Below are 25,513 nucleotides of genomic sequence, written 5' to 3' on the forward strand. Positions count from 1 at the left end.
TTCCTTCATGAAAATGTCCTGTTAGATATCCAATATTACCTATAGGTAAATGAGTTTGAAAACTTAACCAGACCATCAGATATGAAAATCAATAAATTGGAGATAAATCCATCTTTTGACATACGGCCACATGGCTCCCCATAGTGCATTGTCCTATCGGGCACTCACTCTTATCCCCTCCCAGCAGCAAAGGCCAAAAGATTCCCCAGCGCTTACAACCTGAAGGTGTAGTTAGCGTGTAATTCACCAAACAGTGAAGAAGGTATGTACTTCGGGACTAATTTTAGACATAATGCATCTCACCTCATCATCTGGGATCGCCATAAGATACATCGACCAAACGTAAACATTCGGAGAGGTAACACGACGGATTTTGTTTGGATAGCAATTTTTCGTGAATCGAGAGCAAATCCGGGCCGTCTGGTTGGTGGTTGCAGTTTGTTTATGTATTTTTTTCAACAGAACTGGTTGTTCCGATCACTCACGGACAGTTTCGGATAGCAAACATCAAACAAAGATTGACGTGTGACGGCTGTGTGCGTGGGGATTTCACACGTGCTTGAACGTTTCCGATCATAACCGTAATGCCCCGTCGAAGCAATCTGTAATATTGCGGTTCGGGCGTTGATAGGCGGGGGCATCACGCACGTATCCTTGATATGTCTATCTCCTCGTATTGATGAAAATATCGGATTATGGTGGGTTATTGAATTGGTTAATCAATGCTGTAATATTTGATCGACAAGGCATTTTTCGACAATTTGAAATGATTTCTAGAATTAGCGTGATAGTAACAAATATTTTTAAAAATGCATAAATTGTGTACGTCGACGTGGTATCTGGTTTAAACGAGTATTTATTGAAACTGTCATAATTCAATTATTGTGCGTCTTATTTTCACGGTGTGGTTAGAAATCGTGACCTGAAAATTTCTATATCTGGTCCTAAATATAAAGCATTGATTAATTGTTCCTGCCAGCACAATAAATTTGCACTCCAATCGCCTCGCACGACGGCTAATATCTGTCTAACATTGCAGTTTAGCACAAGCACCGATTGCTCTCGCCTTCCAATAAACATAATACACCCTACTCAAATTCTCAAAGGCACGTTGGAACAAATAGCTGAAACAACCCAAGGCTATTTGTGTGTGCCTCACTCGATAAAAATTGTGCTGAAATTGATATATCGTGAATACTTACCAAGCTAAGGACCCTCCTCTGCGTACGAGTGGCATTCCCAGATATCGAAGGTGCTTACTGCAAACAGAGATATTTGCTTCCAATAAATTTCATGTCTCTGCGGGCCTATCTCGAACCGCAGGCTATCTGACACGACGAGGCTGTGGAGAAATCGCATAAAACCTGATAATCTTCCAGATGAGGAAAGATGATACTGTACAAACTATATCGGTGTGTATTATCAGAATGTGCATTATAAAATAGACTGACAGAAAGACGACCGCACTTAGATCTCAAACTCAAACATGCGACACCGACTCACAGTGGGACCAATCCAAAAAAGATGGGACAAAACCTATTTGAGGCCTTAGATGTTATTTTAGAGCCAGCATTTCTTTATGGGATATGTTCACAGTATTATCCTGCTACTTTGTAAATAGGATATTTTTTGGTTGGACTAAAGTAGAGCACCCGAGCAAAAAAAAATTTCAAAATTTTTTTTGTAGAGGGTCGATGTCTTCGACAAAGTTGTAGAATATTATGTTTTGAATAACTTCTTCTAAGATACCACAGTCATCAAACCTCATTTTTGAGGCAAAATTGTTGTTTTATTTAAATATGACCAAAAAATCAGTTTTTCGCCTTTTTCATGCTAAAAACTTCAATTGATTGATTTAATATGTTCTGAAAACTTGCTGGTATCACTAAAATACAACTTTTTGTTGAAGGAACTAATAACGTAAAATCAATATTTTGACTTCTAAAACTATTTTTCATATAAATTTGCTCTATTTTCATCAAAGATTTCTGTTTTTTTGTGCACTTTTGGGCAGCCAAACTTTGACTATTCTGATACCCTATTATTCCTAGAATAGATTTAATATTACATAGAAACAGGATATAGTTGGATGCATTGCTTGGGTGACCATTCATGTACGACGGTTTATAACATAAAATGTGTTTATATTGTTTTTAATTTATATACATTATTAGCTATTCCCAAAATCTTATATTTTACACGCACCTGCAAGTATGTAGAACATATTGAGTTGATCAGTTACGGTTACAACATGGAATAGTTAAGAAAAATACAAATTTTGTAATTAAAGTGCCAAAGAACAACGATTTTGGGCTTAAAAAAACTACAGTATGTGTAAGGTATTTTCAACTAAAATGTTCTAAATTGAATATTATATAACGTTGCTGAAGTCCTCAACCATCTAAAAAAATAGAATTGATTGAATTGTATTGTGAATGTTTTTCCGAAGACGCCTAGGTTGTATAATATCTAAGGCTTCAAATAGGTATTGTTCAACTTTTATGAATTTGTAGAACTAACCTTATTGGTTAACCTAAAGTACAAATCCCGGACTAAAAAAAATCAAATTTTGTTTAAATGGTTCAGATTTTCAGCAAAGTTGTCAATTTCGTTGAAAATACCATCTACATACTGCAGATTTATTTTTTGAGACGAAATCGTTGTTCTTTGGCAGTTTAACTTCAAAATTTATATTTTTTTCACTTTTCCATATTGTAATCGTAATTGATTAACTCAATAAGTTCTTCATGATGGTAGGTGCGTGTGAAATAAAAGATTTTGTTTATAGCTAATAATGTATATAAATTAAAAATAATATAAACACATGTTATGTTATAAACCGTCGTACATGAATAGTCACCCAAGCAATGCGTCCAACTATATCCTGTTTTTATGTAATATTAAATCTATTCTAGGAATAATGGAGTATCGGATTAGCCAAAGTTTGGCTGCACAAAAGTGCACAAAAAACAGAAATCTTTGATGAAAATAGAGCAAATTTATATGAAAAATAATTTTAGAAGCCAAAATATTGATTTTACGTTATTAGTTCCTTCAACAAAAAGTTGTATTTTAGTGATACCAGTAAGTTTGTAGAACATATTAAATCAACAAATTGAGTTTTTTAGCATGAAAAAGTCGAAAAACTGATTTTTGGTCATATTTACAAAAAACAACAACTTTGACTCAAAAATGAGGTCTGATGTCTGTGGTATCTTAGAAGAAGTTATTCAAAACATAATATTCTACAACTTTGTCGAAGACATCGACCCTCTAAAAAAATTTTTTGAATTTTTTTTTGCTCGGGTACTCTACTTTACTCCAACCAAAAAATATTCTATTTACAAAGTTGCAGGATAATACTGTGAACATATCCTACAAAGAAATGCTGGCTCTAAAATGACATCTAAGGCCGCAAATAGGTTTTGTCCCACCTTTTTTGGATTGGTCCCACTGTGCGACTGTTTATGGACGGAAGTTAAGTCATTGCGCAAAAATAAACAGTTACTGCAGCGTGAGTCTCCACCGAACAGTGTTTTCAAATAGGCAAAAACGCTATCGAAATTCTTTGACTATAAAAAACGATTTTGAGCAATAGTGTCCTTAGCAAAGTTTATTTTTTTCTAAAGGTTTTTTTAACACAGCTCAATGCGTTAACACAACTGAATCTCCACTCCTCTTTTAAGTTTTTACAATAAGTATACATAAAAAAATACTAAGAATGTCTGTCTGACAGATCTTGTTGACGCAGTTTACTGCTGCGTGTTCAGATACTTTTCCTTGGCGGTGAAGCATTAATTGCCTTATCCGTCGCAGCTTGGGCTCATTGAGCCTGCCGTCTCTCGCGTTATCGTTCATGTCCATGTCATCATCGGTACTGTTTTCTTGTTGTTCACGGTCAGAGGTTCTGTTTTGTTACTTATTCTTGCGGGTCGCTACTGTAAATCCGTCTTCATCGGTACTTGATTCTTTATTGGTGATGCTTGTTGTTGGCTTGGGAGCGGTTGTCGTGGTCGTTGTTCCTTCATTATTGGTTAGTTGGTCGTTATTTTTGGCTTATCTGTAAGTGTTGATAGCTGCTTGTTAGAGTTGGGCTGTTTTTCCGTAGTGGGCTGTCTGGTAACAGAATTGGCATGTTTCGATCTGCCAGGAATTTGGGATCAGCGTTGTTTGGTTATAGGTTATGCCATCTTTTGGTGATTTGTATTCGATAATCATGGTAGAAGGTATCGGTTTAGTCATTCGCATCCGCACCATACGAACGCCATTGGGAATACCGGTGGTAAAACATCTTCAAGTGTCATTCGTAATAGATTCAACTTCTCCGTATTGTGACATGATTCGTTTGATGTAATCTTCCTTAATGCGCGGCGCCAAATCAGGGATACGAACGTCCACTATGTCCTTTTCCGTATACACGGGGATCTTGATTCTGGTGTTATTAAATTCGGCCTCGTGTTGCATGTAGATCTTTGCAATAAAGTTTTCTGCCTGTGCTAAACCTCTAAACGTAATCAAAACATAGTTTTTGATTTCCACGAAATTAAGTTCCTTTTTAACACTAGTTGTTCTAGCTCCTGAAATGTGGATCTAACACGAGTTTTATTAAAGTCGATCGAAATTGTGTTGACCCGTAGCACGGGCACTTTTGTTTCTTTTGGCAAACTCATTTCACTCTCAGCGGAAACGATACAATACTGTTTTTGCACTGAATATAGAACAAAGCGCTGGTTTGCTTCACTGATGCCTATGGGGTAGCGATTTTTTGCTTCTGCTTTATGCGAGGTCAGAAGATGGACTGAAAGTTTGTTTTTAAAATATTCCCCAAAAAGTTGACTAAATTGTGCTAATTTAATAATTTGAATGAAATGTATAAAATGATTGACTGAAAAAAATTGTCAGATTGTCAAAATAAAGACACTGAATAAAATGTTTGAACTGTAAAAAAATGAATAAAATCCATAAAATGAAAACAGTATATAAAACAAGTTAAATGAATAATATGAATAAAATGCATGAAATGAATTAACTGATCAGAATGCATCCAAAGATTGAAACGAATAAAATGAACTCAAGTGAACAAAATGAATAAAGGAATGCGGAATGAAATAAATAAGTAAAACGAAATGGTCATATATTTAAAATTAGTCAAATGTTCAAAATGAATAAAATAAACAAAATGAATCAAAACTATGAAATAAATAAATTGGAAAAATGATATTCAAAAACTAAGGGTAAGCGACGTAAGCCAATTATTTTGTGAAAAATTATTCTGTATAACCTTGAAATTCTTGACTAAATCATGCTACTTTTACTGGTAATGTGCCAAATTTATGTTTCAAACAACTAAATTAGTTTAGCATTGAAAAGCATGGTGCTATTTGTGGATTGTATACTAATGATGATCATGTTGTCTAAAGGTAGTTTAACTCAAATTGCTTGTAAGATACATGTTCCGGAATCAACAATATCTCTTCGATTCCAATTAACCAATAGCTTGAGAATCGTCATTGCCGGCTACGACCAGCATCAACGATATTCAGGATAGGAAATGTTGATGTTTTACCTACTTAAGAAAGGCCACCGACTCAGCGAAGCTTCCATAGGTATTAAGGGGTTAGATTGAAGGACAGGTCTAGGATTCGCTACAAGCAGGCAATGCAACCACGAAATGAATATGTTTTTATGCGCTGGGATGGTTAGTCTCCGCGTGTTCGAATACTCAGAGCACAAAGATATTTAGTTATGTTTTTCTTGTGTTTAGACTCTGGATAGCCGGCCATCGAAAGTGATTTACTTTTTCCCTAAACTATAGCAATTCGAGCTCCAAACAACCGACCGTGGGAGTCTAGTCTAGTCTAGTCTAATCTACACATACACAGCTAATACATGTAGGGATCCTGGAAAATTGTAGACATTCGCCTGCAATTTTTCTTGTCAATATTAATGTTTGCGGTACATATTCAATACGACACATTTATTAAAGCGGCCAGGCCAACTGTTCAGCGTACAAAATAAAGATGATCCAAAATTATACGGCAATCAAATTATTAATTTAATGAATAATTTAATCAACAAATTATTTTGAACCTTGAATAAGGAAGAAACATGGACAATCGTACCGACCGTTTCAGCTTGATGGGGGTTTGATAAATCGTTGGGAGTGACTTGGCTAGGAGAGTTAACGTCACTCCTTTGGTCCTAACTTCCTGAGATGAGGTAGAGGTTATTAGCCCTGTCCTGGCTAATGAGCCAAGGTTATAGCGCCTTTACTCGCTATCTGAAATAATGATAGAGAAAATTGGAGAAATCGGTTAATTAGTACTAAACATAAAAACAAAAAAAAACCCACACAGCTCTGAGAACAGAAATGAAAATCCTACGAAAATACTTCCATTAAAACCTCAGTGATTTTCACGGTTATTGCGTGTGTTGTTTAGAGTACAAATTTCTAAGCAAAAGACGATTACTGCACAATCAAAAACTCATGCCATTTTCGTTCTTAACAGTGCACTTCCCTAGTATAGTCGGTGCTACAGTCATTCAAACTTCGATAACCGCAAAAAAATTCACAATCATCATAAAACCATGTAATGGTATTATTAACCCATAACTACACTAAAATTATAATTAGCCGGAATCGATTATAAAGTGTTGCTGTGTGCCCGGATGGCTTTACATGTGATGGTATTGTTCGTATAAAATCGAGCTAGTGTACTTTAATGTGCCGCGTGACAGGATTATTCACTTAAAATTTCGTCCTGTGAAAAAAAATCGCCGGAATGGACCGTAAAATTTCTCCGTGTGTTCGTATGACTTTACAGGTTTGCATTGTTCATAGATCGTCGTTAAAGTGCCTTAATGCGATTATCAACGACAATAATATTTTGGAAAGTGTCAGGAAAATAATGCAAAATGACATTTTCCTTTTGTCTCTAGCAGGTCGGTTCGGTTTTTATGAGCATTTGATTTTTGTTGCATCATAAATTTTATAAATAGCCTCTAAACAGGATTGGAAAAAAAGTTTAATATATTTCAAGTTAGAGGCAATTAATAGTGATTATTTGGGTGTTGAATTGAATGGTGTAATAATATTTTGTGCACGAGGACTTTTTCTGGAGTTTTAGTAGTGAAGAAAAGCAAAATTAATGCTCTAAAACATTTTCCACGGACACGATTACATTATTTCGAAACTGTCAATTTTAAATATTTAGTATCATTGAAGAGTAGGCAAAACACAGCGTCAAACTTATTGATATGCATCGACATTCAAAGACAAAGAACGAACTATTTTTATGTACAAAAACATGTAATATTAGACTAATAACGACATTAAAATCAGTATTCCTTGAAGAACGTGCCAAACAGCATCGAAACGTCGAGCAAAAATTAAAATGCGTTCTACTCATTATTTAAAGGCTGATAAAGCCACTAAAACAAATCAAAAGTTATAGTAAACCGTCACCGAATTCAAAGTAAAAATTTGAAGAATATTACAACGTAAAGCAGCACCTCTTCTAATACTCCTCCTAGAAGTAATTAAAAGAATTTACTCTTTAAACAAATTTAGTTCGATATTTAATGTCTTCAGCAAAGTTTTCGAAAAGCTATTTCGAACAACTTTGTCGTATGAGCGGGTATAGCGCAATTGGTCAGTCGATGGCCTTGTACGCAGCTCACCTGGATTCGATTCCCCACCCACGTACATCAGGCTAGAAGTTTTTCTAACATAAAAAAGAGCCGTAAAACCCTAAGGTTAAAGCTTCTATAATTAAAATTGAAAAAAAAAAACTAAAACTATAATCAAAATGAAAAGAAAAATGTGGCAGACATTCCGTAACTAATTTTGTTGAAGACTTGAATATTCTGTGTATTCATAATATTGAAATATATTAGACTATGTGTGAAATTAAACCTTTAAAACAAGTTATTCTAATAATACAGCAATTGATAAATCTCTTCTGCTGAATATAAACAATATATATAATTCATATTCTATTCAAGGTAGTCTTTTAAGCCTAAATAAAAAGTTTTATGAGAGAAAATCTGGTTTCAAGAAAATTTCTTAAATATAGTTTTATATCTCGATATACTGCGTTCATGTAACTTAAATATTTTCAACAAAGTAGGGGAGACCGGGGCTAGTTGGCGGTGTTTTCAGTTTTCAATTTTTACCGCTTTGATGTAGGTAGATCTTGCAAAATAGAACACGCGGCATGAAGCAGACTGTTGGCAACATCTCTGATTTTTTTGAAAGTGTTTGATGCATTGTCTTCTTTTTTAGAGACAAAAATATGTGACGCGGAAAACCCGCCAACTTACCCCGGCCCCGGGGTAAGTTGGCGGTATGTGAGAATCTGCCAAAAACTAAGCAGTCAAATGGAGATTACATCAAGGGTCCTTTTGGAACGTGCTGAATGTCTTCTCGAGGAAAACTGTATATTAACCGACATTTGCTATTATATTTCAGTTTCAATACCCCGACATTTTGACTTTGACGCTTACTCCCTACTCAAAAGCAAATTTTCGAAATTTTTCGTGCTATTGGCCGGAATAAATGTCTCCTACATTGGCAAGATACAGAAGAAAAAGATTTTCTTACTTTGGAGTTATTTCCAGAAATAAAATTTTTTGATGACTTTTTTGCATTGTAAATAGTACCGCCAACTTGCCCCGCGTGCAGCACCGCCAACTTACCCCAACCGCATATTTTTTTAAAAACTTTTTAAAAAATAACTTTTGTTTATGAATAGAATTAATATCTATACGAATATTGAAAGCTCTTTTCACGCGCTATCGAAAAATATAATCATTCGAAAATAGATTGAAAATCACCCTAAATACCGCAAAGTATTTAAAATTTAGAAAATTTACTTGGTATGTTCGAAAACACAATATCGCCCACAATTTCAACAAAACAAAATGTTTTGCAACAAAAACACATCGGATAATGTGTTTCACATTACTTGAGGTACACAACGAGAGGCAACGCTTTATGTTTAATAGAAACGGAGAAAAGGGGCTTTCGCCAACTTACCCCAATCGCCAACTAGCCCCGGGCTCCCCTAGTTTAAAATGACATTATCAACAACTTTACTGAAGACACAAAATCGCTTACTATTTTTAAAGAGTTACTTCTCCGTAATTTTTTTTCCGAGAGATTTATTCACCAAAATTATTATGTCAAAAGATGCGTTTTTTATGTTGGAAAGCTTCTTTGAGTTGGTTAAACCTCCAAGGTTGATGATTTCCAAAATATGCGATCTTGACTGTTAGAAAAGTTTTCGAACATTTATTCCACTTTAAAAGTGCACTTTATGTTTGTATTCTATTACTTCATTGATATATTATAAAATAACAGAACACAATTTGTGTATCATATTGTGTTATAAATTAGGTCTCGTTAATAGTTAAAATAACAAAAATTTATAACAAATAACAATGCGAGATAAAGTTTTGAAATATTTCTGTTATGTGTTTCTGATCGGGATCCGTATAAATCCAAAACTTACCATCTGGCCAGACCACCACTTACAACCTAGGGAACTTGAATGAACTCATGATCATTTGCAGGCAATTCAGTTGAAACTCTTGAAAATACACGACACGCTATACTCGGCACTATTGGTTTGTATACGTACGTCAGAATCTCTTATTAACAGTTAGAAATCGCTGTTTTTTGCAAAAGTGACGTTAGCTAAAATTTACAATGAAAATTAGAGCAATTGACAATTATTTACGATGAATTGTATACATTTTATACAGAACAGATAGTCGAAATAATAATCGTGCTTTTGAAAACATATCGAAACACACAAATTAGTTTCCTGACAAATTTTCATTTTGGTGCTAACGTCACAATTGCATTAAAGGGCAGAAAACTCTTATACCATTCGATTATCAGGCATAGGTTGCTATTGAAATTACTAGTTGGGAAATGCAATCATACAGTAAATCCCGATATAAACTGATACCACCATGTCATCTAGATGATGCGAAACTTATTAAAATCGGTGTTAAATTACTTAGATTTGAAGGCCTGTACTCACGTTAATCACATTACCCACCTAGGACGGTCTTAATGCCCTGGAGAACATGCCAATGTTCAGAGTAAATTTCACACCTATTCCTCAGAAAATTCCTGACCGATTTCCACCATCTTCCAAATTTGAAATGTTTTATGCAATGCTTCAATTGACTGCTATTGAATTTCATCCTGATCTGACTTTCGGTTTCGGAGTTACAGGTTGATTAGTGCGGTCACATAAGAATTTCCCAATATACCTTTACCCCTGCTCAACCGAAAATCGCCATGTTGTATTTTAAAAACGAATTTTGATAAAAATGAACTTTTTTTACGATCCCAAATCTAAATTCCGCTAAACTAAATCCCAAATAACGAACACTTTTTACGAACTAATTCAATTTACTACCACCTGGTTTGGTTTGAAAATGTAGCTTCCAATGTCCATCCATTGTCAGGTGACGCTGAAAATGCTTCACCGGCACGGAAAAAAATCTCCGCACGGAATGGTGAATTTCGTGCGCACACACCAAAAAAATCTGAATTTTATCGTTGACGTAATTGCAAACATGACACAATTCAACAACTCGTAATTCACGAAATGACGGAACATTACCGTGTTCCGTTTAATTTTACATGATACATATACTTTACATGCGCAATGACATAAAATTACACTTCATACCAGAACAAACGCTCTATGTAGAGTAAAATTACATGATTCAGGAAATTAAACGTCATGTAAAATTAAAACCAAACGTAAAACTAAGTCATTTTTGATGCTCGTATATGTCAGGGTTAGGAGACGTAAATTTACACTATTTTTTCTAGGTGTGCAGGATTCAATGGTAGTACAATAAATTTTGTTTTTGTTTTAATTATACAAAACATACACATTGGTCCATTAAGTTCAAGCATGGAGCCATGTCAAATAAACGAATTAGAAATAAAAAATGTGATGTCTAAGATCAACAACCGACAATTCTTCACCATTCCAATAATAGCTTTAGACGACTGACTTATTATATAACCCGAGACATTTCCGTAGCAATTCTAAACTGAAAACATGGAAAACTTTTCACTTTAGCGCAGTTTAATAGGAAATCGTTTCCACCCACTAATTACGTTAATTAAAACTTCAGTGTTCACAACTGCTTTCGTCAATGCGCGTGCCATTTCACGGTATGTCAAAGTTTCGGTATCTCCCCTGCCCTTTTTTGGACGTTCAATGGCAAGCGATCTATAAACGTAAGCGTCAAGCAAAAGCGAACAAAACGGATACAATCGCGACTTAATTAGCGTTTTTCTCATTATCACTACCATTTCACAACCCATTTTACCACGCCACACTGTTAACACAATTAAATATCGTTCTTCTCGTCATTGGCCATAAGCTGGACCGATTATCCGTTTTTTTGCTGAATGAAAGGTTCAGCAGAATAAATACGGATCATATCGTTTCTACGCTCTACGGATTATCGACGTGGTGTAATCAATTGAAGTAATAAAACGATAAATCAATGTTAATTTAATAGACTTTTAGCACTGAGATATTTCACGTTATTTTCTGTTCATTCTTCCAGCACAATTATAATTAAGAGCGGTATGTGTTGCGCCATTCATTTAAATCAGGACCGTTATTTTTCTCTCCGTAATGGAGAAAACTTCTGTACCGTAAAATGAGGTATCTTTGATCACCGGGGTAAGTTTGATCAAATGAGACTTTTTTCAGTAACGTACGATAAGTTGATTCCCTCTAACAAAATCATCGAAACAAAATACAAACCATATTTTAAACATGTTCAGCATATTTCGTCATTTAATGTACCTTTTATGAGCTCAAATTCAAATTGAAAATGATACAACTTTCATGCACCGTTTCAATCTGTTCAAACAATTCCTTGTATATTGAAGAAATCAACCAGCTTCAAGTAAACTGATCACTTTTTTAGAAACCGTAATTATTTTTGTCCAATAATTTGTTGAAAAATTCAGAGATTTTTATTGTTAAAGATTTAATTTCGTTTTTTTTTACCGAAAAAGATCAATAAAAGTCGGCCGTATCCTTCCAGGCAATTTTGTTTTCTTGCGAGACGACACAATATCGGGCTATAAAATAGTCTGCCGATATACAATTTACACAACATTTGGAGCGTTACTTCTTATTTCGATACACATATTTTGCTGATCAAAGTTACCTCGAAAACAACGAATGAAAATTTACAGCATTTTTTTGTTTTTATAGTAAAAGGAAATAAATTACCAAACAATTTGGACTTTTTCAATCTATGGGTACCAGTACTTGTTTTAAAAATGCAAATAATTGAAGAAATTTATTTAAGAAAACTGTAGAAAAATTGATCAATGTTCCCCCGTTTTATGGTAATAACTATTTTTCTCCACTAAGGAGAAAACTGTTTAAAACCATGCAGAACTAGGGATTTACTCAGAATCACAAATCGTGTTTTCATTTATGAAGCTAGCGTCAATCCAGCACTAGCTTAGTCCTGTCACTAAGTTAGTGTCGGATTCCAGTGAGACGAAGTCGAAACACAAATCTCATAACTAATTTAAATCAGGACATTATTACTGAACGCTACACCTCCTTCGAACCGGATGTAATTTCCAATTAATTTATTCAATCTCCAACCGGGCAACTGCCATTGAATTCTTCAGTCCAAAAACTGGTTGAACACAATGTTCAGATTTAATTTTATATCTCTACATAAAACTAAACATTCAAGTCGAGTAATATTTGCTTCTTTCCTGTATTTCCACAGATCCCCTCAACGGAATAATGTCATTTGAGAATGGACTCAATTAACTTCATTTATCGCCGACTGAATTTCAACCAAATCAAAGAGGAAATCGGAAACGGGCGGAAATTTCACCGGGAAGTTTTGCAGCAAACAGAGCCATCCTTCGTCGATTGTCGGTTTGTTTTTTCGCGAAAGATATTTTTGCTGAGATAAGTATTCTGAAGCAAAAAGTAAAACTTTTTATTACTCCCCTGCTGAGTATAGTCGACAGCGAAAAACTGCACATAGTCTGTGTTCCGGTGGGTTGCGAGACAGGCCTGGGGGCCACCAGCAGCAGAGGGGAAGCGTGTCACTGATAATACTGGCCCGCGTTGCGATTTGGGACTGCTCTAGAGGTTCTGCACGGCAAAGGGCGGCTCCGGCGAGAGCGGTTATACCAATGCTCTACCGTTGCCGCTGGTCCTGCCACCGTTCAAGGTTTAAGGATATACTCGGAAGATGAAGGTTGACAAGGCGGTATGCACCGACACGTACGAAGATTTGAGCAGAACGATACGGTTTGAGACCGTCTTCTCGACGCTAATAGAGAACAAAATATTGGCAATTAAACGTGAGTGCGAGCTAAAGAAGCGAAACAAAAAGTCCAAAGTCATTCGGCGGATTTTGTTCGGAAGGAAATCTTGCCGGAAACTAGGTAGAAATGTTTCTATCGAAGGGAGCAGGTCTAAAAACGTTTCCGAGGGAGATGATGAGGAAGCTGAAGAGGAAGCGACGAAAGGGGGTCAGGATGGAGCTGAAGCCATCGGAGGTTTGCCGGTGGAAAATTCAATCATTAGTGATGGTGCTGATGAGGTTATCGTCGAGGTTGGCGATTTGTCCTCGTTGGTTGACACCGATGGGAATGTGTTGGCCATCGAATCCGAGGTTAGAAAAATGGACGATTATCAATCGACATTTGATCCGGAAGCAGTTCGTTATGGGATTTCCGGCATGGTCGATGGTGTGACGTCGGTAAATTTAGACCCGGATGATGCGGAAACTGGTCGGGTGGTAGGCCAGGTTTCCCTCGCTGATGAATCTATCGCACAGAAAAGCGAAGCGACAGCACAATCAATAGAAGACGATAGGAAATCGTTCATTTCGAATGATGTTCGGTATAGGGAACGAGCTAGTACATTAGAACCAGTTAGTGTATCCATAGAAATAGAACCACATTCCGATCCGCTTAGTACCCAGTATGACCTCGAAGATAGTGCAACTAACGTGTCCGTCGAGTTGGATGTTAGTGAAATTTCCGAAATGAAACGGAGCATAGCCTCCGAACCGGTTCCCATAATTAAGAATGTTAGCAGATACGGTGGTGAGACATCGGTGCAGCCATCACTACCCGGTACAACCTCACATCGGTTGCGCGTTCTCGAGGCCAAATCTATCAGTGCCCAAAATAGCCCAATTCTTCAGCGTCAGAAGTCGACCGAAGCTCGCCATCTGACGTTTAGTACTGCAACCTATCAGACGACCTCGATGAAATCGAAGAAAGACATCGAAGACACCTCATTCGTGATCGATCTCAGTCGTGAAACGGGCGCCGACAACGGGGACACTAGCGGTGCCACTAGCAATCTTAACTCTATTGTGATACAGCCGGATAAGCAACCAGCACCGGATGGCAAGCGTAGTAGCCACAAAAAGTCAGTATTAGTAGTAGGCGATAGCAGTAGTAGTAGCGCTAGTAGGAAGAACAAATTGAACCCGGCTTCCACAAGTTCCGATCATCACTATCACTCGAAACGATTCAGTGATGTAGTGGTCTATGACCAATCGCCACCACCAACGCCGGGACTGATCGAAAGCTTTAATCAGCTCACGACTCCCAATCTACCTGTGATAACGATGCGTCAGTCCGCGTCGCCGGTTAGTGATATGATCAAGCTGCATCGCATGTCCGCTGCTGGCAGTGGCAGCCGATCCGGCAACTTTCCCGCACAAGCTCAACTGCATCAGGAATTCAGCAATCAAACGAAACCGCAACTGACAACGACAATCATTAGTGAGCTGAGCGGAAGCGGAAGTGCACCCGGTCGGAAGCAGCGGCACGGTTTCCTCAGACAATCCAGCTGTGACGTAGAGCTGCACTACAGGCCCAGCAGTGGTGCGTCGAGCTTGTTGCAGCATCAGCAGCAACCACCGAAACAGCAGGAACGACACAAAAGTAGACGTTACAGTAGGGACAGTTTTAGCACTAATCGAGCAACGACACTTACTGCGGGCGGTTGGGGTGACTACGGAGACGATCCAGTTGTGATGGCTGAGTTGAACGAGAGCGACGAGGAGAAGCTCAACAAGAGGAAATACAGTAAGTATACAACTCCGGTTCGATGATTTAAAATGGTAAATGATGATGCTTTCTTGAGAATGTCAAGGATTTTTTGGTTGGTATTAATTTGGTACCAATATAGGCGGGTCTAATTCATTGGATTGTATTATTTCTTACAAAATATAGTTCTTCGCTATTTGAGATTTTGGAATTTTGGTATTTACCGCCTTGTTCAGAGATGGTTCATATATAAGCAATCGTGAATAATAGTGCTAATGTCACTATCCTCCAAATCAGTGAGTTAAGCCAATTTTATAACTAAGCAGAGTGGTTCTAATTTTAGGTACATATTTCTTATACACCCAAAACGAATCTTTGCGAGCGGAAATGCATCTGCTTTTTTTGCTCACAAACTGTGAGCGAAAAGCTCCCAAATGATGCGTTAGTGTTCAACCAAACTCATACTTGTGCAATACAATATCTTTTCCCATAGCTACGCTCTGTTTGCCACAGAGGTAGAAATTGTCATTTCCTAATGTTTTGCTATTTTGTCTGAAACATTAAGTAGCAGGCCGGCGGAACGTAAAAATCAATAGACGGGCAAACTACCAGTTGGAGCTCAGTGTTCCGTGCAGAATATTTCTGATGTTAATCGGTGTAATTTGTTTCTGCATCATCCACATTTTAGGATATCTACTCCAAACTAGCACTACCTTGTTAGGCAATTTATTGCAAATACACGAATGAACGGAACCTTCACTTCCACCTATACCACGGTGTGTTTGGTAGAACAAGTTTATTCGAAAAAAACTCGGATCTGAAAAATGGTTGGCTTTAATTGAACAGTGTATTCAGAGGAATCTGAGTGCTGACAAAGTCCCACCTGAAAGCAGAAAAAAACATATTTCCAGAGTCCACCGGTTCTTACGCACAAATTATATCTTATGACCAAGGAGGTATATAGAAGAGCAGACATTTGTATTAAATTGAGACTCTTTTGAAAGAAGCTGGGTAATGTAGTAAAAAGGAACAGTTTTTTTTTCCATCAAAACTATTATTTTTTCTTTTTTCTTTTTCATTTCTTTTTCTTGTTCTTTTTCTTGTTTTTTCTTTTTCATTTCTTTCCTCGTTCTGGAGGATGGCTGGTATAATCTTGAACCAACATCCTTTTCCATCAATATCCTGCAAGACACATTTGGCTTAAATTTAAACATTTATATTATATTCTATTCTATTCTAACCCTTACACAGCCAGTATATAAAAGCAGCCTGGAAAATACTGCAGATATTCTTTAATGTTTTTCTTGTCAATATTAATATTTGAAGCATATTATGTGTAATATGTCACAAATAAAAAAACGGCTAGGCCTACTGTGCAGAGTTTGGTTTAAAGATGTTTCAAAATTATACGGTAATTCAATTATTCATTTAATGAATAATCTAACTAACGAATCATTTTGAATCTTGAAGGAGGAAGAAACGAGGACAACTGTACCGACCGTTTCAGTGTAAAGAGAATACGATAAATCGTTGGGAGTGACTAGGCTAAGAAGGTTATTGCCACTCCTTTGGTCCTTTGGGATGCGACAAAGGTATTTACACCTTGTCTTGGTTAATGAGCCTTGGTTATAGCGCCTTTACTCGCTCTTATGGACGACTGCACCCAGTAAGGCAATAAACTTCATACGTTCTATAATACCTTACTGGGGCCGCGTCTATTAGTCATCAATTGGGAATCACCTCGCTCTCTGAAATGATAGATAGATAAAATTGACGAAATCGGTTATTTAGTACTAAACACGAAAACTAAAAACTCCCAAACAGCTTCGAGAACAGAAAAAATGGAAACCCCACGAAAACGCTTCCATAAAAACCAAATTTCAATGATTGTCCTGTTTAGTGCGTGTGTGTACGCGGAGTTCCCGAATATTCAAATATACATAAATACTTGCATATTTGAACTGGACGATAACTGAGGAACTTGGGAGACAATTTATTGTTCTCGTAACACTTCATTTCAACAACCTGCTTTTGATAAAGAAATCGATTAGTCGCCACAACCAGAGCTCATTCCGAACATCTCTTAGTATCACATTGACAACCATATCTTGACACATCTTGCACCGTGGCGCTGCAGGTTCTTGTACCGATCGTATGCTGAATGAGAAGAAAAGGAGATCTAAGTTCCACAAGCTGACGACACTAATGGACTCATGATGAATGAAGTTCATGTTTGACAGTTCTCGGTGGTTTGTCTACTTCGTCAGTTGCGCGAGTTCGAGTGCAACGGGTGCTCATCTGTTACATTCGAACTCACGCAACTCGCATGTAAACAAACCACCGAGAACTGTCAAACGAAGTTCATCCAACTCATTTTATGGGGTTATGTAGGTTGGTGCAAAACCTAGTTAGTACTACCCAGCAAAGTTCAGCCGGAAATGAACCGGAACTCTGGCCGGTTGCAGCTCGTACTCCGGCTCCAGTGACACAACCGATTCCAACTAGAATTGGTTGTGTCACTGGAGCCGGAACGCGAACTGGAACAAGCCAGAATTCCGGTTCATTTCCGGCTGAGCTCAACTGGACAGTAGTAGTCTAGCCTCAAAAAGGCGCGCGGATCCAATCAGTCGTCCCAACGTTTCGCCATCAGGTTCGTGAGGAACGGTGTGATGTCATTGTTGGCTATGGACTCGTGCACTTCACCAACGTATGCCGCAACGTCGATATGGCTTCGTTCCCCCTACTGAATGATGACGCACTGGAACAGTCTACTGTACATAGTTCGGTCGGTCCTACTCGTGTCTCGAGTCTGTAGTTCTTTGGGCGTGGTCACCGGAACACCATTCTCCACCAGTTGATTATGCTCGTCGACCTACACAGTCAGACCCAACGGTTCGTTCAGAATTCTCCGGATTCCGACCATTTTGATCGTTTCTCTGGTCATCCTGTTGCCAGCCGTGATTACAATCGGTCCCAATAAACTGTCGACCTTAGAATTGCTTACCACTGCACTAAGCTCTCTAACTTCGTCGTGTGATTCGATGAGCACCTGGAAGTGTGGATAAGAGAATATTCGCGCTAGGTCACGGGCATGTGGATTCCGTGAATGAATGCATCGATCGACCACTTCCCGCACCACGATAAACAGCTTCCATCGATTCTGTTTAATTCACCCATTAATTCGAGAGCTTCACTTTGATGGCTGAGTTTTCCACAGGATTTGGAATTCTCGATCGAACGCTGAATACCTGTAGGATTCAGCAATATTTTATTCTGAAAAACGCGACATATGAAAATTTACGTCCACTTTTTTAAAAATTTAAACATTTATATTTGAACAAACTCGATTTGATATTTAGTCATTTGAAAATTCTTATTTACCGTTTCGAAATTAGTAAGAAAATAATGGGAAAAAAATTATTCTATAAGATTTAGGTTCAAGTTTGTTAACTTTTAGGAAAAATTGGAGGATTTTTGTTAATCGAACGATATACCTACAAGGCTTTTCTTGTACTCCAATCACACTTTGACTTTATAAGGAACGCATTTCACATAAGGGACCATCCATAAATGACGGAGCCTTATATGGGGGAGGGAGGAGTTAAAAATCGCTCAAAAAATGCTACGTCATTTATGGATGGCCCTAACCTAGGAGAAGGTATGCATAATTCTCTTTAAGAAGAAATTCCGGAATCGCTATACACTGAACAAAAATCGCAATAGTCAATGAGAAATAAAAGTTTTGTCTATTGTAAAATAGACAAAAAAGAATAAGGAGCTCAATATAAAAATTACAACCTTTACCCAGGGATACCAGGTATATTTTTCAAATGTCTTCACATTTCATAAAAAAATGTCTTCATTTGTCTTCAACGGCCAAGATTCTGAATCGGTTATTGATTTTGAGCCCGAATTCTGCCAGAAATCAGTCAGACATCCGAACAAATTTGTCTTCAAAATGAAAAACACGTCTTCACAACATTTCAAATGTCTTCAAAATGAATACAAATCTTCAAATCTGGCATCTTTGCTTTTACCCGAAAGGGGTGTTTCTTTTACTGTCTTCAGATTCTGGACTGAGTTTCCAGTTTTGTTGACATACAATCTTCGCTCTTATCTTCTATTAAACGGGTTCAATAAAAAGACATAACTTACTAGGAGAATTTACTGAATGTATCCCCAAAAATTATCAAACATGTACCTAAAACTCAAATTTTTATCTCTATTTCAATCATCTTTCTTTTAATATTGAAAAGGACTAACATCATTTTTGATCGAAAGTTGCAATAAAATCGGCCATTTGTTACTATGACTCGAATTGTCTGATTAAGTTTATTCAAATAGAAAGTATTGAATTTAAACCGATTGTATTTTACCATGCAGAATCTGATCAGGAAGGAGAGTAATTCTAGATTATAATAGCTATCCCCTAGAATGGACATAGATATTATAAAGAAGACACGAATACATGATTGAAAAAATCAATCTGTTTATTATTTCCACTAACTTCTTTAAAAGGTAAGAATATATCGAATAAGTCTCGTCTACATTTCTCTATACTTCCATATTCATAAAATATCATTTGCGCCCAAGAACCGACGTAATCTGAAAATATACTTTTCCGTTTAAAATGAGACTTTGTAAACATTAAAATTCATCTGAATAGACTGTTTAACTAAACATAACAATTTTTTGTGAGGCCTTGCAAAACAAGTTTCTAACCAGTAGGCCCTACGCAAATCTAAAAACTAATTAAATGATAATAACTTTCTCGAATGATTTTATATCAATTTATATTTCTCTACAAGGTTGGAGACAATGAAATTTTTCATCAGATTCTCAATTTTAGTATAATTGGAATGTCTATAGTACCACCTAGTAGCAAAAATGTGAACTAGTATCATTGTAAAATCTATGTTTTCAAAGAAAAATCTTTTAAAAAAAAGTTTTTCTAGACCCCCCGACCGCTTATTTTGCGATCGGTTGCAAATGAAAGGGAAAAGTCCATTCTTTCGTATTCTGAAGTTTCGCGGATCCCTATTTTTTTTAATAAAGTTGTTCAGACACCGTGATACACTAAAACATTTTCGTCTGCAAAAAATATTTTTTTTGTTGATTCCTGTAAACTATATCTCATTGAGCTGGACAGACATTTATCCTTCGTGGGTCTTATAGGATAATCATTAAAATGGCATCGTGTAGGTTTCCCCTGCTGAAAATAAAATAAATACAACGGAAGCGCTAGTGTGGTGTCATCCTTGAGTGCCATGGCTTGTAATATTGAGAATACACCCAGGTTTTTTTCACGCGTTTTTTTTCGCGCGGTTTTTTTATGAGTTTTTTTACGCGGATTTCCCAATTAACGCGGTTTTTTTACGCGGATATTCCAATTAACGCGGTTTTTTACGCGGATTTTCCAATTAACGCGGTTTTAGTAAAAATATTCCTTTTGAATGCAAAAGACTGTCTGAAAAAAAATTCTAAATCCTTTTAAATGCAAAGAACTTAGAAGAATTTTGGCAGCTTTTATTTTGCGCGGATTTCGCAATTAACACGGTTTTTGCAAAAAATATTCTAAGTCCTTTTGAATGAAAAAGACTTAGAAGATTTTCGGAAAGATGGAAGAGACGAGTCTGGAAACTTCCTTATGGCCCGCACCCTGACAATATGGGTATTTTCGGAATGTTCTTGAAGAGTAGGTTCCAGAAATCGATTTTTGACGCCATTTTGAAATCAAAGATGGCAACTTCCGGTTTAGCGAAATTCGCTATAACCCAATTATTATATGTGTATTTTCGGAATGGTATTGACAAGTAGGTGCTAGAAATTTATGTTTGACGCCATTTTGAAATTCAAGATGGTGACATCCGGTTTAGCGGAAATTCCCTACAACCCATGCCACATGGGTATTGGCGGAATGGTCTTGACGAGTAGTAGACAAAGATCGATGTTTGACGCTATTTTGCATTCCAAGATGGCGGCTTCCAGGTTAGCCACATTCACTATAACCCAGTCAATATGAGTGTTTTTGGAATGATCTTAACGAGTAGGTTCCAAAAATTGATTTTTGGCGCCATATTTAAATCCAAGATGGCGATTTCCGATTTCGTGAAATTCGCTATAACCCAATCAATATCGGTATTTTTGGAAGTTGAAGTTGTTGTTCAAATAGTTTTAATTAAACAGTTGAATTTACTTAAATTTAAGCAATATGAATAAATTCAAACCCCCAACTCACACCACATACGTTTCTTTCTTCTCTCTCTTGTATTCTCACCGCACTTTCCTGGATGAACACATGAAAATATTTTGCATTTTGCTGGTTTATGATTAGATCTTATATTTGAGGGCGATTTGAATGATTGTCCAAATTTTTCATGCGGGAATTTCGGTAAACCGCAAGTCGCCATCTAAAATTTTAAAATGACGCCAACCGTTTGTCTGCTACTTGTCAAAATCATTCCGAAAATACTCATGTTGATTAAGTTGTAGAGAATCTCGCTAAGCCAGAACTCGCCATTTGGGATTTGAAAATGGCGCCAAAAATCAATTTCCATGGAAAACCTTGCGGGGAAGGTGCAGATTAATTTATTTCTGGCACCTACTCGTCAAGACCATTCCGAAAATACTCATATTGATTGGGTTACAGCGAATTTAGCTAAACCGGAAGTCGCCATTTTTGATTTCAAAATTGCGTCAAAAATCAATTTCTGGTACCTACTCTTCAAGACCATTCAGAAAATATCCATATTGATTGAGTTATAGCGAATTTCGTTAAACCGGAAGTCGCCATCTTTGATTTCAAAATGGCGCCAAAAATCAATTTCTGGCACCTACTCCTCAATACCATTCCAAAAATATTCATATTTATTGAGTTATAGCGAATTTCGCTAAACCGGAAGTCACCATCTTTGATTTCAAAATGGCATCAAAGATCAATTTCTGGCACCTACTCCTCTAGACCATTCCAATAATATCCTTTTTGATTGAGTTATAAACCGGAAGTCGCCATATTTGATTTCAAAATGGCGCCAAAAATCAATTTCTGGCACCTACCCTTCAATACCATTCCGAAAATACCTATATTGTTGGGGTGTGAGCCATAAGGAGTCTTCCAGCCCCGTCTCTTCCATCTTTCCGAAAATCTCTTTTGCATTCAAAAGGACTTAGAATATTTTTTGCAAAAACCGTGTTAATTGCGAAATCCGCGCAAAAAAAACTTCCAAAAATATTCTAAGTCTTTTGCTTAGAGTTTTTTTACGCGGATTTTCCAATTAACGCGGTTTTTTACGCGGATTTTCCAATTAACGCGGTTTTTTTTTACGCGGTACATATCCCCGCGTAAAAAAAACCTGTGTGTACCGTGATTTTGTTATCATGCACGTACCCGAGGATCTTAATCCTAGCAATGGCATACTAAGTGACGCGACTCGAATACACATTGTAAAGCTTTCTTAATCATACATACCCGATCGTTCATCATATACTAGAGCGGATTCTATCAAGCATTGCTTGTACGATAAAGAGTTTTCAACGGTGTTGTTATGATGATAATGCGGTCCGATCAATTCCTTCCAACATGACCAAACAAACTAAAAATCAGCTACTATCATTGGTCAGACCGCGCTTTGTATGTATAAAAACCAAATCAACACGTACCAGTACTATTAACAGACCGTACTCCTTGGAAAGTCCTGCGCGGGTACCTCTAGTAGAATAGTTCATCAACAGAATTAAACGGTGGTTTTATTTACTTTTTTTTTATTTCATCTTTCTTTCGAATGTTTTTGACACTGTTTAGCGAGATATTTTAGTCAAAATTTTTATGATTAGCTATTTCGTGAACATGATAACCTAAATTGTATATTGAACGAACAATCATTGTCTCTATTCATATCAAAATTTTCAAAACATTCCTACAAAGTAGGACTGAAACCGAAAGTAAGAAATCAAAAAAAGGGTCTCGTTTTTTGTACGGGGTTTCTAATCTTTGATTTTTATACTAATACAGCCATATTAATACAAAGGAGGGTATAAAATTTGATTTAAATTATTGATAGGTTTGAAACATGTTTGCCTTTGGTGCTGCTTTCTTTTGACAGCATGATGTAATTATTCTTGCATTGACTGATATTAACCTCATAAATCAGATTAAACTCAGGCTTCCAATCAAGGATAATACTATGTGACGGTATTAACAAGATAGAAGCATACCGTAATGAAGGACTTCATCTTTCACTCTATTCGTACGATAATATCCTGAGCTGACACGCTAAATTAAGCATCATCATTTTCCCGCAACTATCAACTGTATTGCACTCGTTTATTCGTTATCTATGTATGTATAGTATATGTTAGCAGTAGCAAGCTGTATCGCTGTTCGTAAGTGTATCTGTAGCTCATCGACCAATCTTGATTTGGCACCATGCATCATCACTTCTCAGCTAAGGTAACATACTGCACCCAGAGACCACTTCTCGTGTATTAGCCTATTAGGACCAATAATGGACAACGGGCAACTAAAATGGCTCTTCCCCGGGGTGGGAAAAACCTACCAGCAGCTGGTGTCAACCAGCCCAGAAATCACCCAGCGAAGGTCCAACAACGAGACCGGACCTCGCACATCGGCACCAAATCGAATCATCCACGTTTCTTTCTTCACATCTGTTCTCGGTGTCAAGAGCGTCGATTTTCTCAAAGTAACTTTGTCTCTCATCCTCCTGTTCTAGAATACTTGAAGCGCTGTTCGGACCCGGTAATTGTGTTTCCTTCCACTAGCACCGGCGGGGGCGGAGGCGGAGGCGGATCGATGATGGCCGGACCGAGCGGGATGAGTGGAGGTTTCGGAAGCAGCGGTCTTCAGCACTGTATCCTCAGTCGGCCACCGAATCAACCGATGTAAGTTTGTACCGGACTAGCCGGGGGCGCGGACCGTTGCTATTCAACGGATAAAAAAGCCTTTCATTGAATATCTTTTCATCGACTGGAAGCGCATCATGACGATAAAAACAAAAACCCCAGACTCCCCGTCTGATGAACACAATAGGATCATAATCTATGGGGGATTTTCAGATTGGCTTGAATAGTGACTTAAACGGTTCAATGTTGCGCTACATACTCTTATCTGATCCTTTTTTTCTCATCTTCCCCTCCTCACTCTCACGGAAACAATTTTAGCCAATTCCCATACGATGAAGACTTTATGTACGACGTCTCGCTACAGCTTGAATCCGACCGACACGGCGAGCTGGATTCAATAGTGCCTGAACATAAAAGAAGACATAAACATAGGTGAGTACATCTCGGAGCAAATGCAGTTGGGGTGATGTGATACAGGACCAGGAATAGTACCGGTTGAAAGAATGAGGATATTGGGAAATGGTTTATTGCTGTTGAATATTCTTGATTTATTATTTTCAATGTTGAACAAATCTCGTCATTCAGCAGTTAATGATAGGTTTTTTATATTTTAACGACATATAATTAGCAAGGGACTGGAAGGTGAAGTATTTTTCAAATATTAAGAGCCATAGTACTCAAGGGAGAGCAAGGATTTGAAGTAAGAAAGTTTTAGAAAAGTGTGGAGTAGGGTCAATGAACAAGCTTAGAGTTTCCCGGTTACTTAGCTTTTTGTCTTCTGCAGCGCAGTAGTCAGGATCTTTTGGCATTAAATGCGAATCACCTGAGTCTGCGGCATGTCCGGACAAGCGTAAAGTCAATTTAATGACCTATGCTGTCGGAGCCGACAAAAAGTTAAGTCACGGAAAACTTCCAATTAGTGAGGGCAAAAACTAACTCATTCAATGAGTTTCATCGTCGCACAATGCTTAGGGTGGAAGTTTTCCGTGACTTAACTTTTTGTCGGCTCCGACAGCATAGGTCATTAAATTGACTTTACGCTTGTCCGGACATGCCGCAGACTCAGGTGATTCGCATTTAATGCCAAAAGATCCTGACTACTGCGCTGCAGAAGACAAAAAGCTAAGTAACCGGGAAACTCTAAGCTTGTTCATTGACCCTACTCCGCGCTTTTCTAAAACTTTCTTACTTCAAATCCTTGCTCTCCCTTGAGTACTATGGCTCTTAATATTTGAAAAATACTTCACCTTCCAGTCCCTTGCTAATTATATGTCGTTACAATATAAAAAAGGAAAAAGATTGACTCACTATAAGTCGTTAATAAAAAAGAAAAAAAAAATAATGATAGGGAAAAGTGTTCTTTTTTGTTTACTACCAACATCTGTGACAGAAGAGAAATGGTTTGTCTAGAATTTCCACTCAAAGCTAATTTTGACAGGTGGCTTACATGCCTTAATCACATGTTTTTCGAGAAATTTAGTTATACATACGTCAGAAAGCTTCCTGTTTGTGCTTCTTTGGAACCCCTAAATCTGGTTTTCCCCATTCCGTAAA

General features: G+C 37.3%; 1 protein-coding gene across 4 annotated transcripts in view; it reads left to right on the top strand.

Moving 5' to 3' along the window:
* The window catches only part of LOC131689068 (uncharacterized), a 492,270-nt gene that overhangs the window by 130,461 nt on the left and 336,296 nt on the right, over positions 1-25,513 (top strand). For all 4 annotated transcript variants that reach the window (XM_058973851.1, XM_058973852.1, XM_058973854.1 and 1 more), the window contains 3 exons: positions 12,805-15,139; positions 23,830-23,998; positions 24,278-24,391. In XM_058973851.1, the coding sequence (XP_058829834.1) occupies positions 13,282-15,139; positions 23,830-23,998; positions 24,278-24,391 (2,141 nt within the window). In that variant the 5' untranslated portion in view covers positions 12,805-13,281. The remainder of the gene's footprint in view (positions 1-12,804; positions 15,140-23,829; positions 23,999-24,277; positions 24,392-25,513) is intronic.

Source organism: Topomyia yanbarensis, chromosome 3 (genome assembly GCF_030247195.1).
Source record: "Topomyia yanbarensis strain Yona2022 chromosome 3, ASM3024719v1, whole genome shotgun sequence".
NCBI lineage: Eukaryota > Metazoa > Arthropoda > Insecta > Diptera > Culicidae > Topomyia > Topomyia yanbarensis.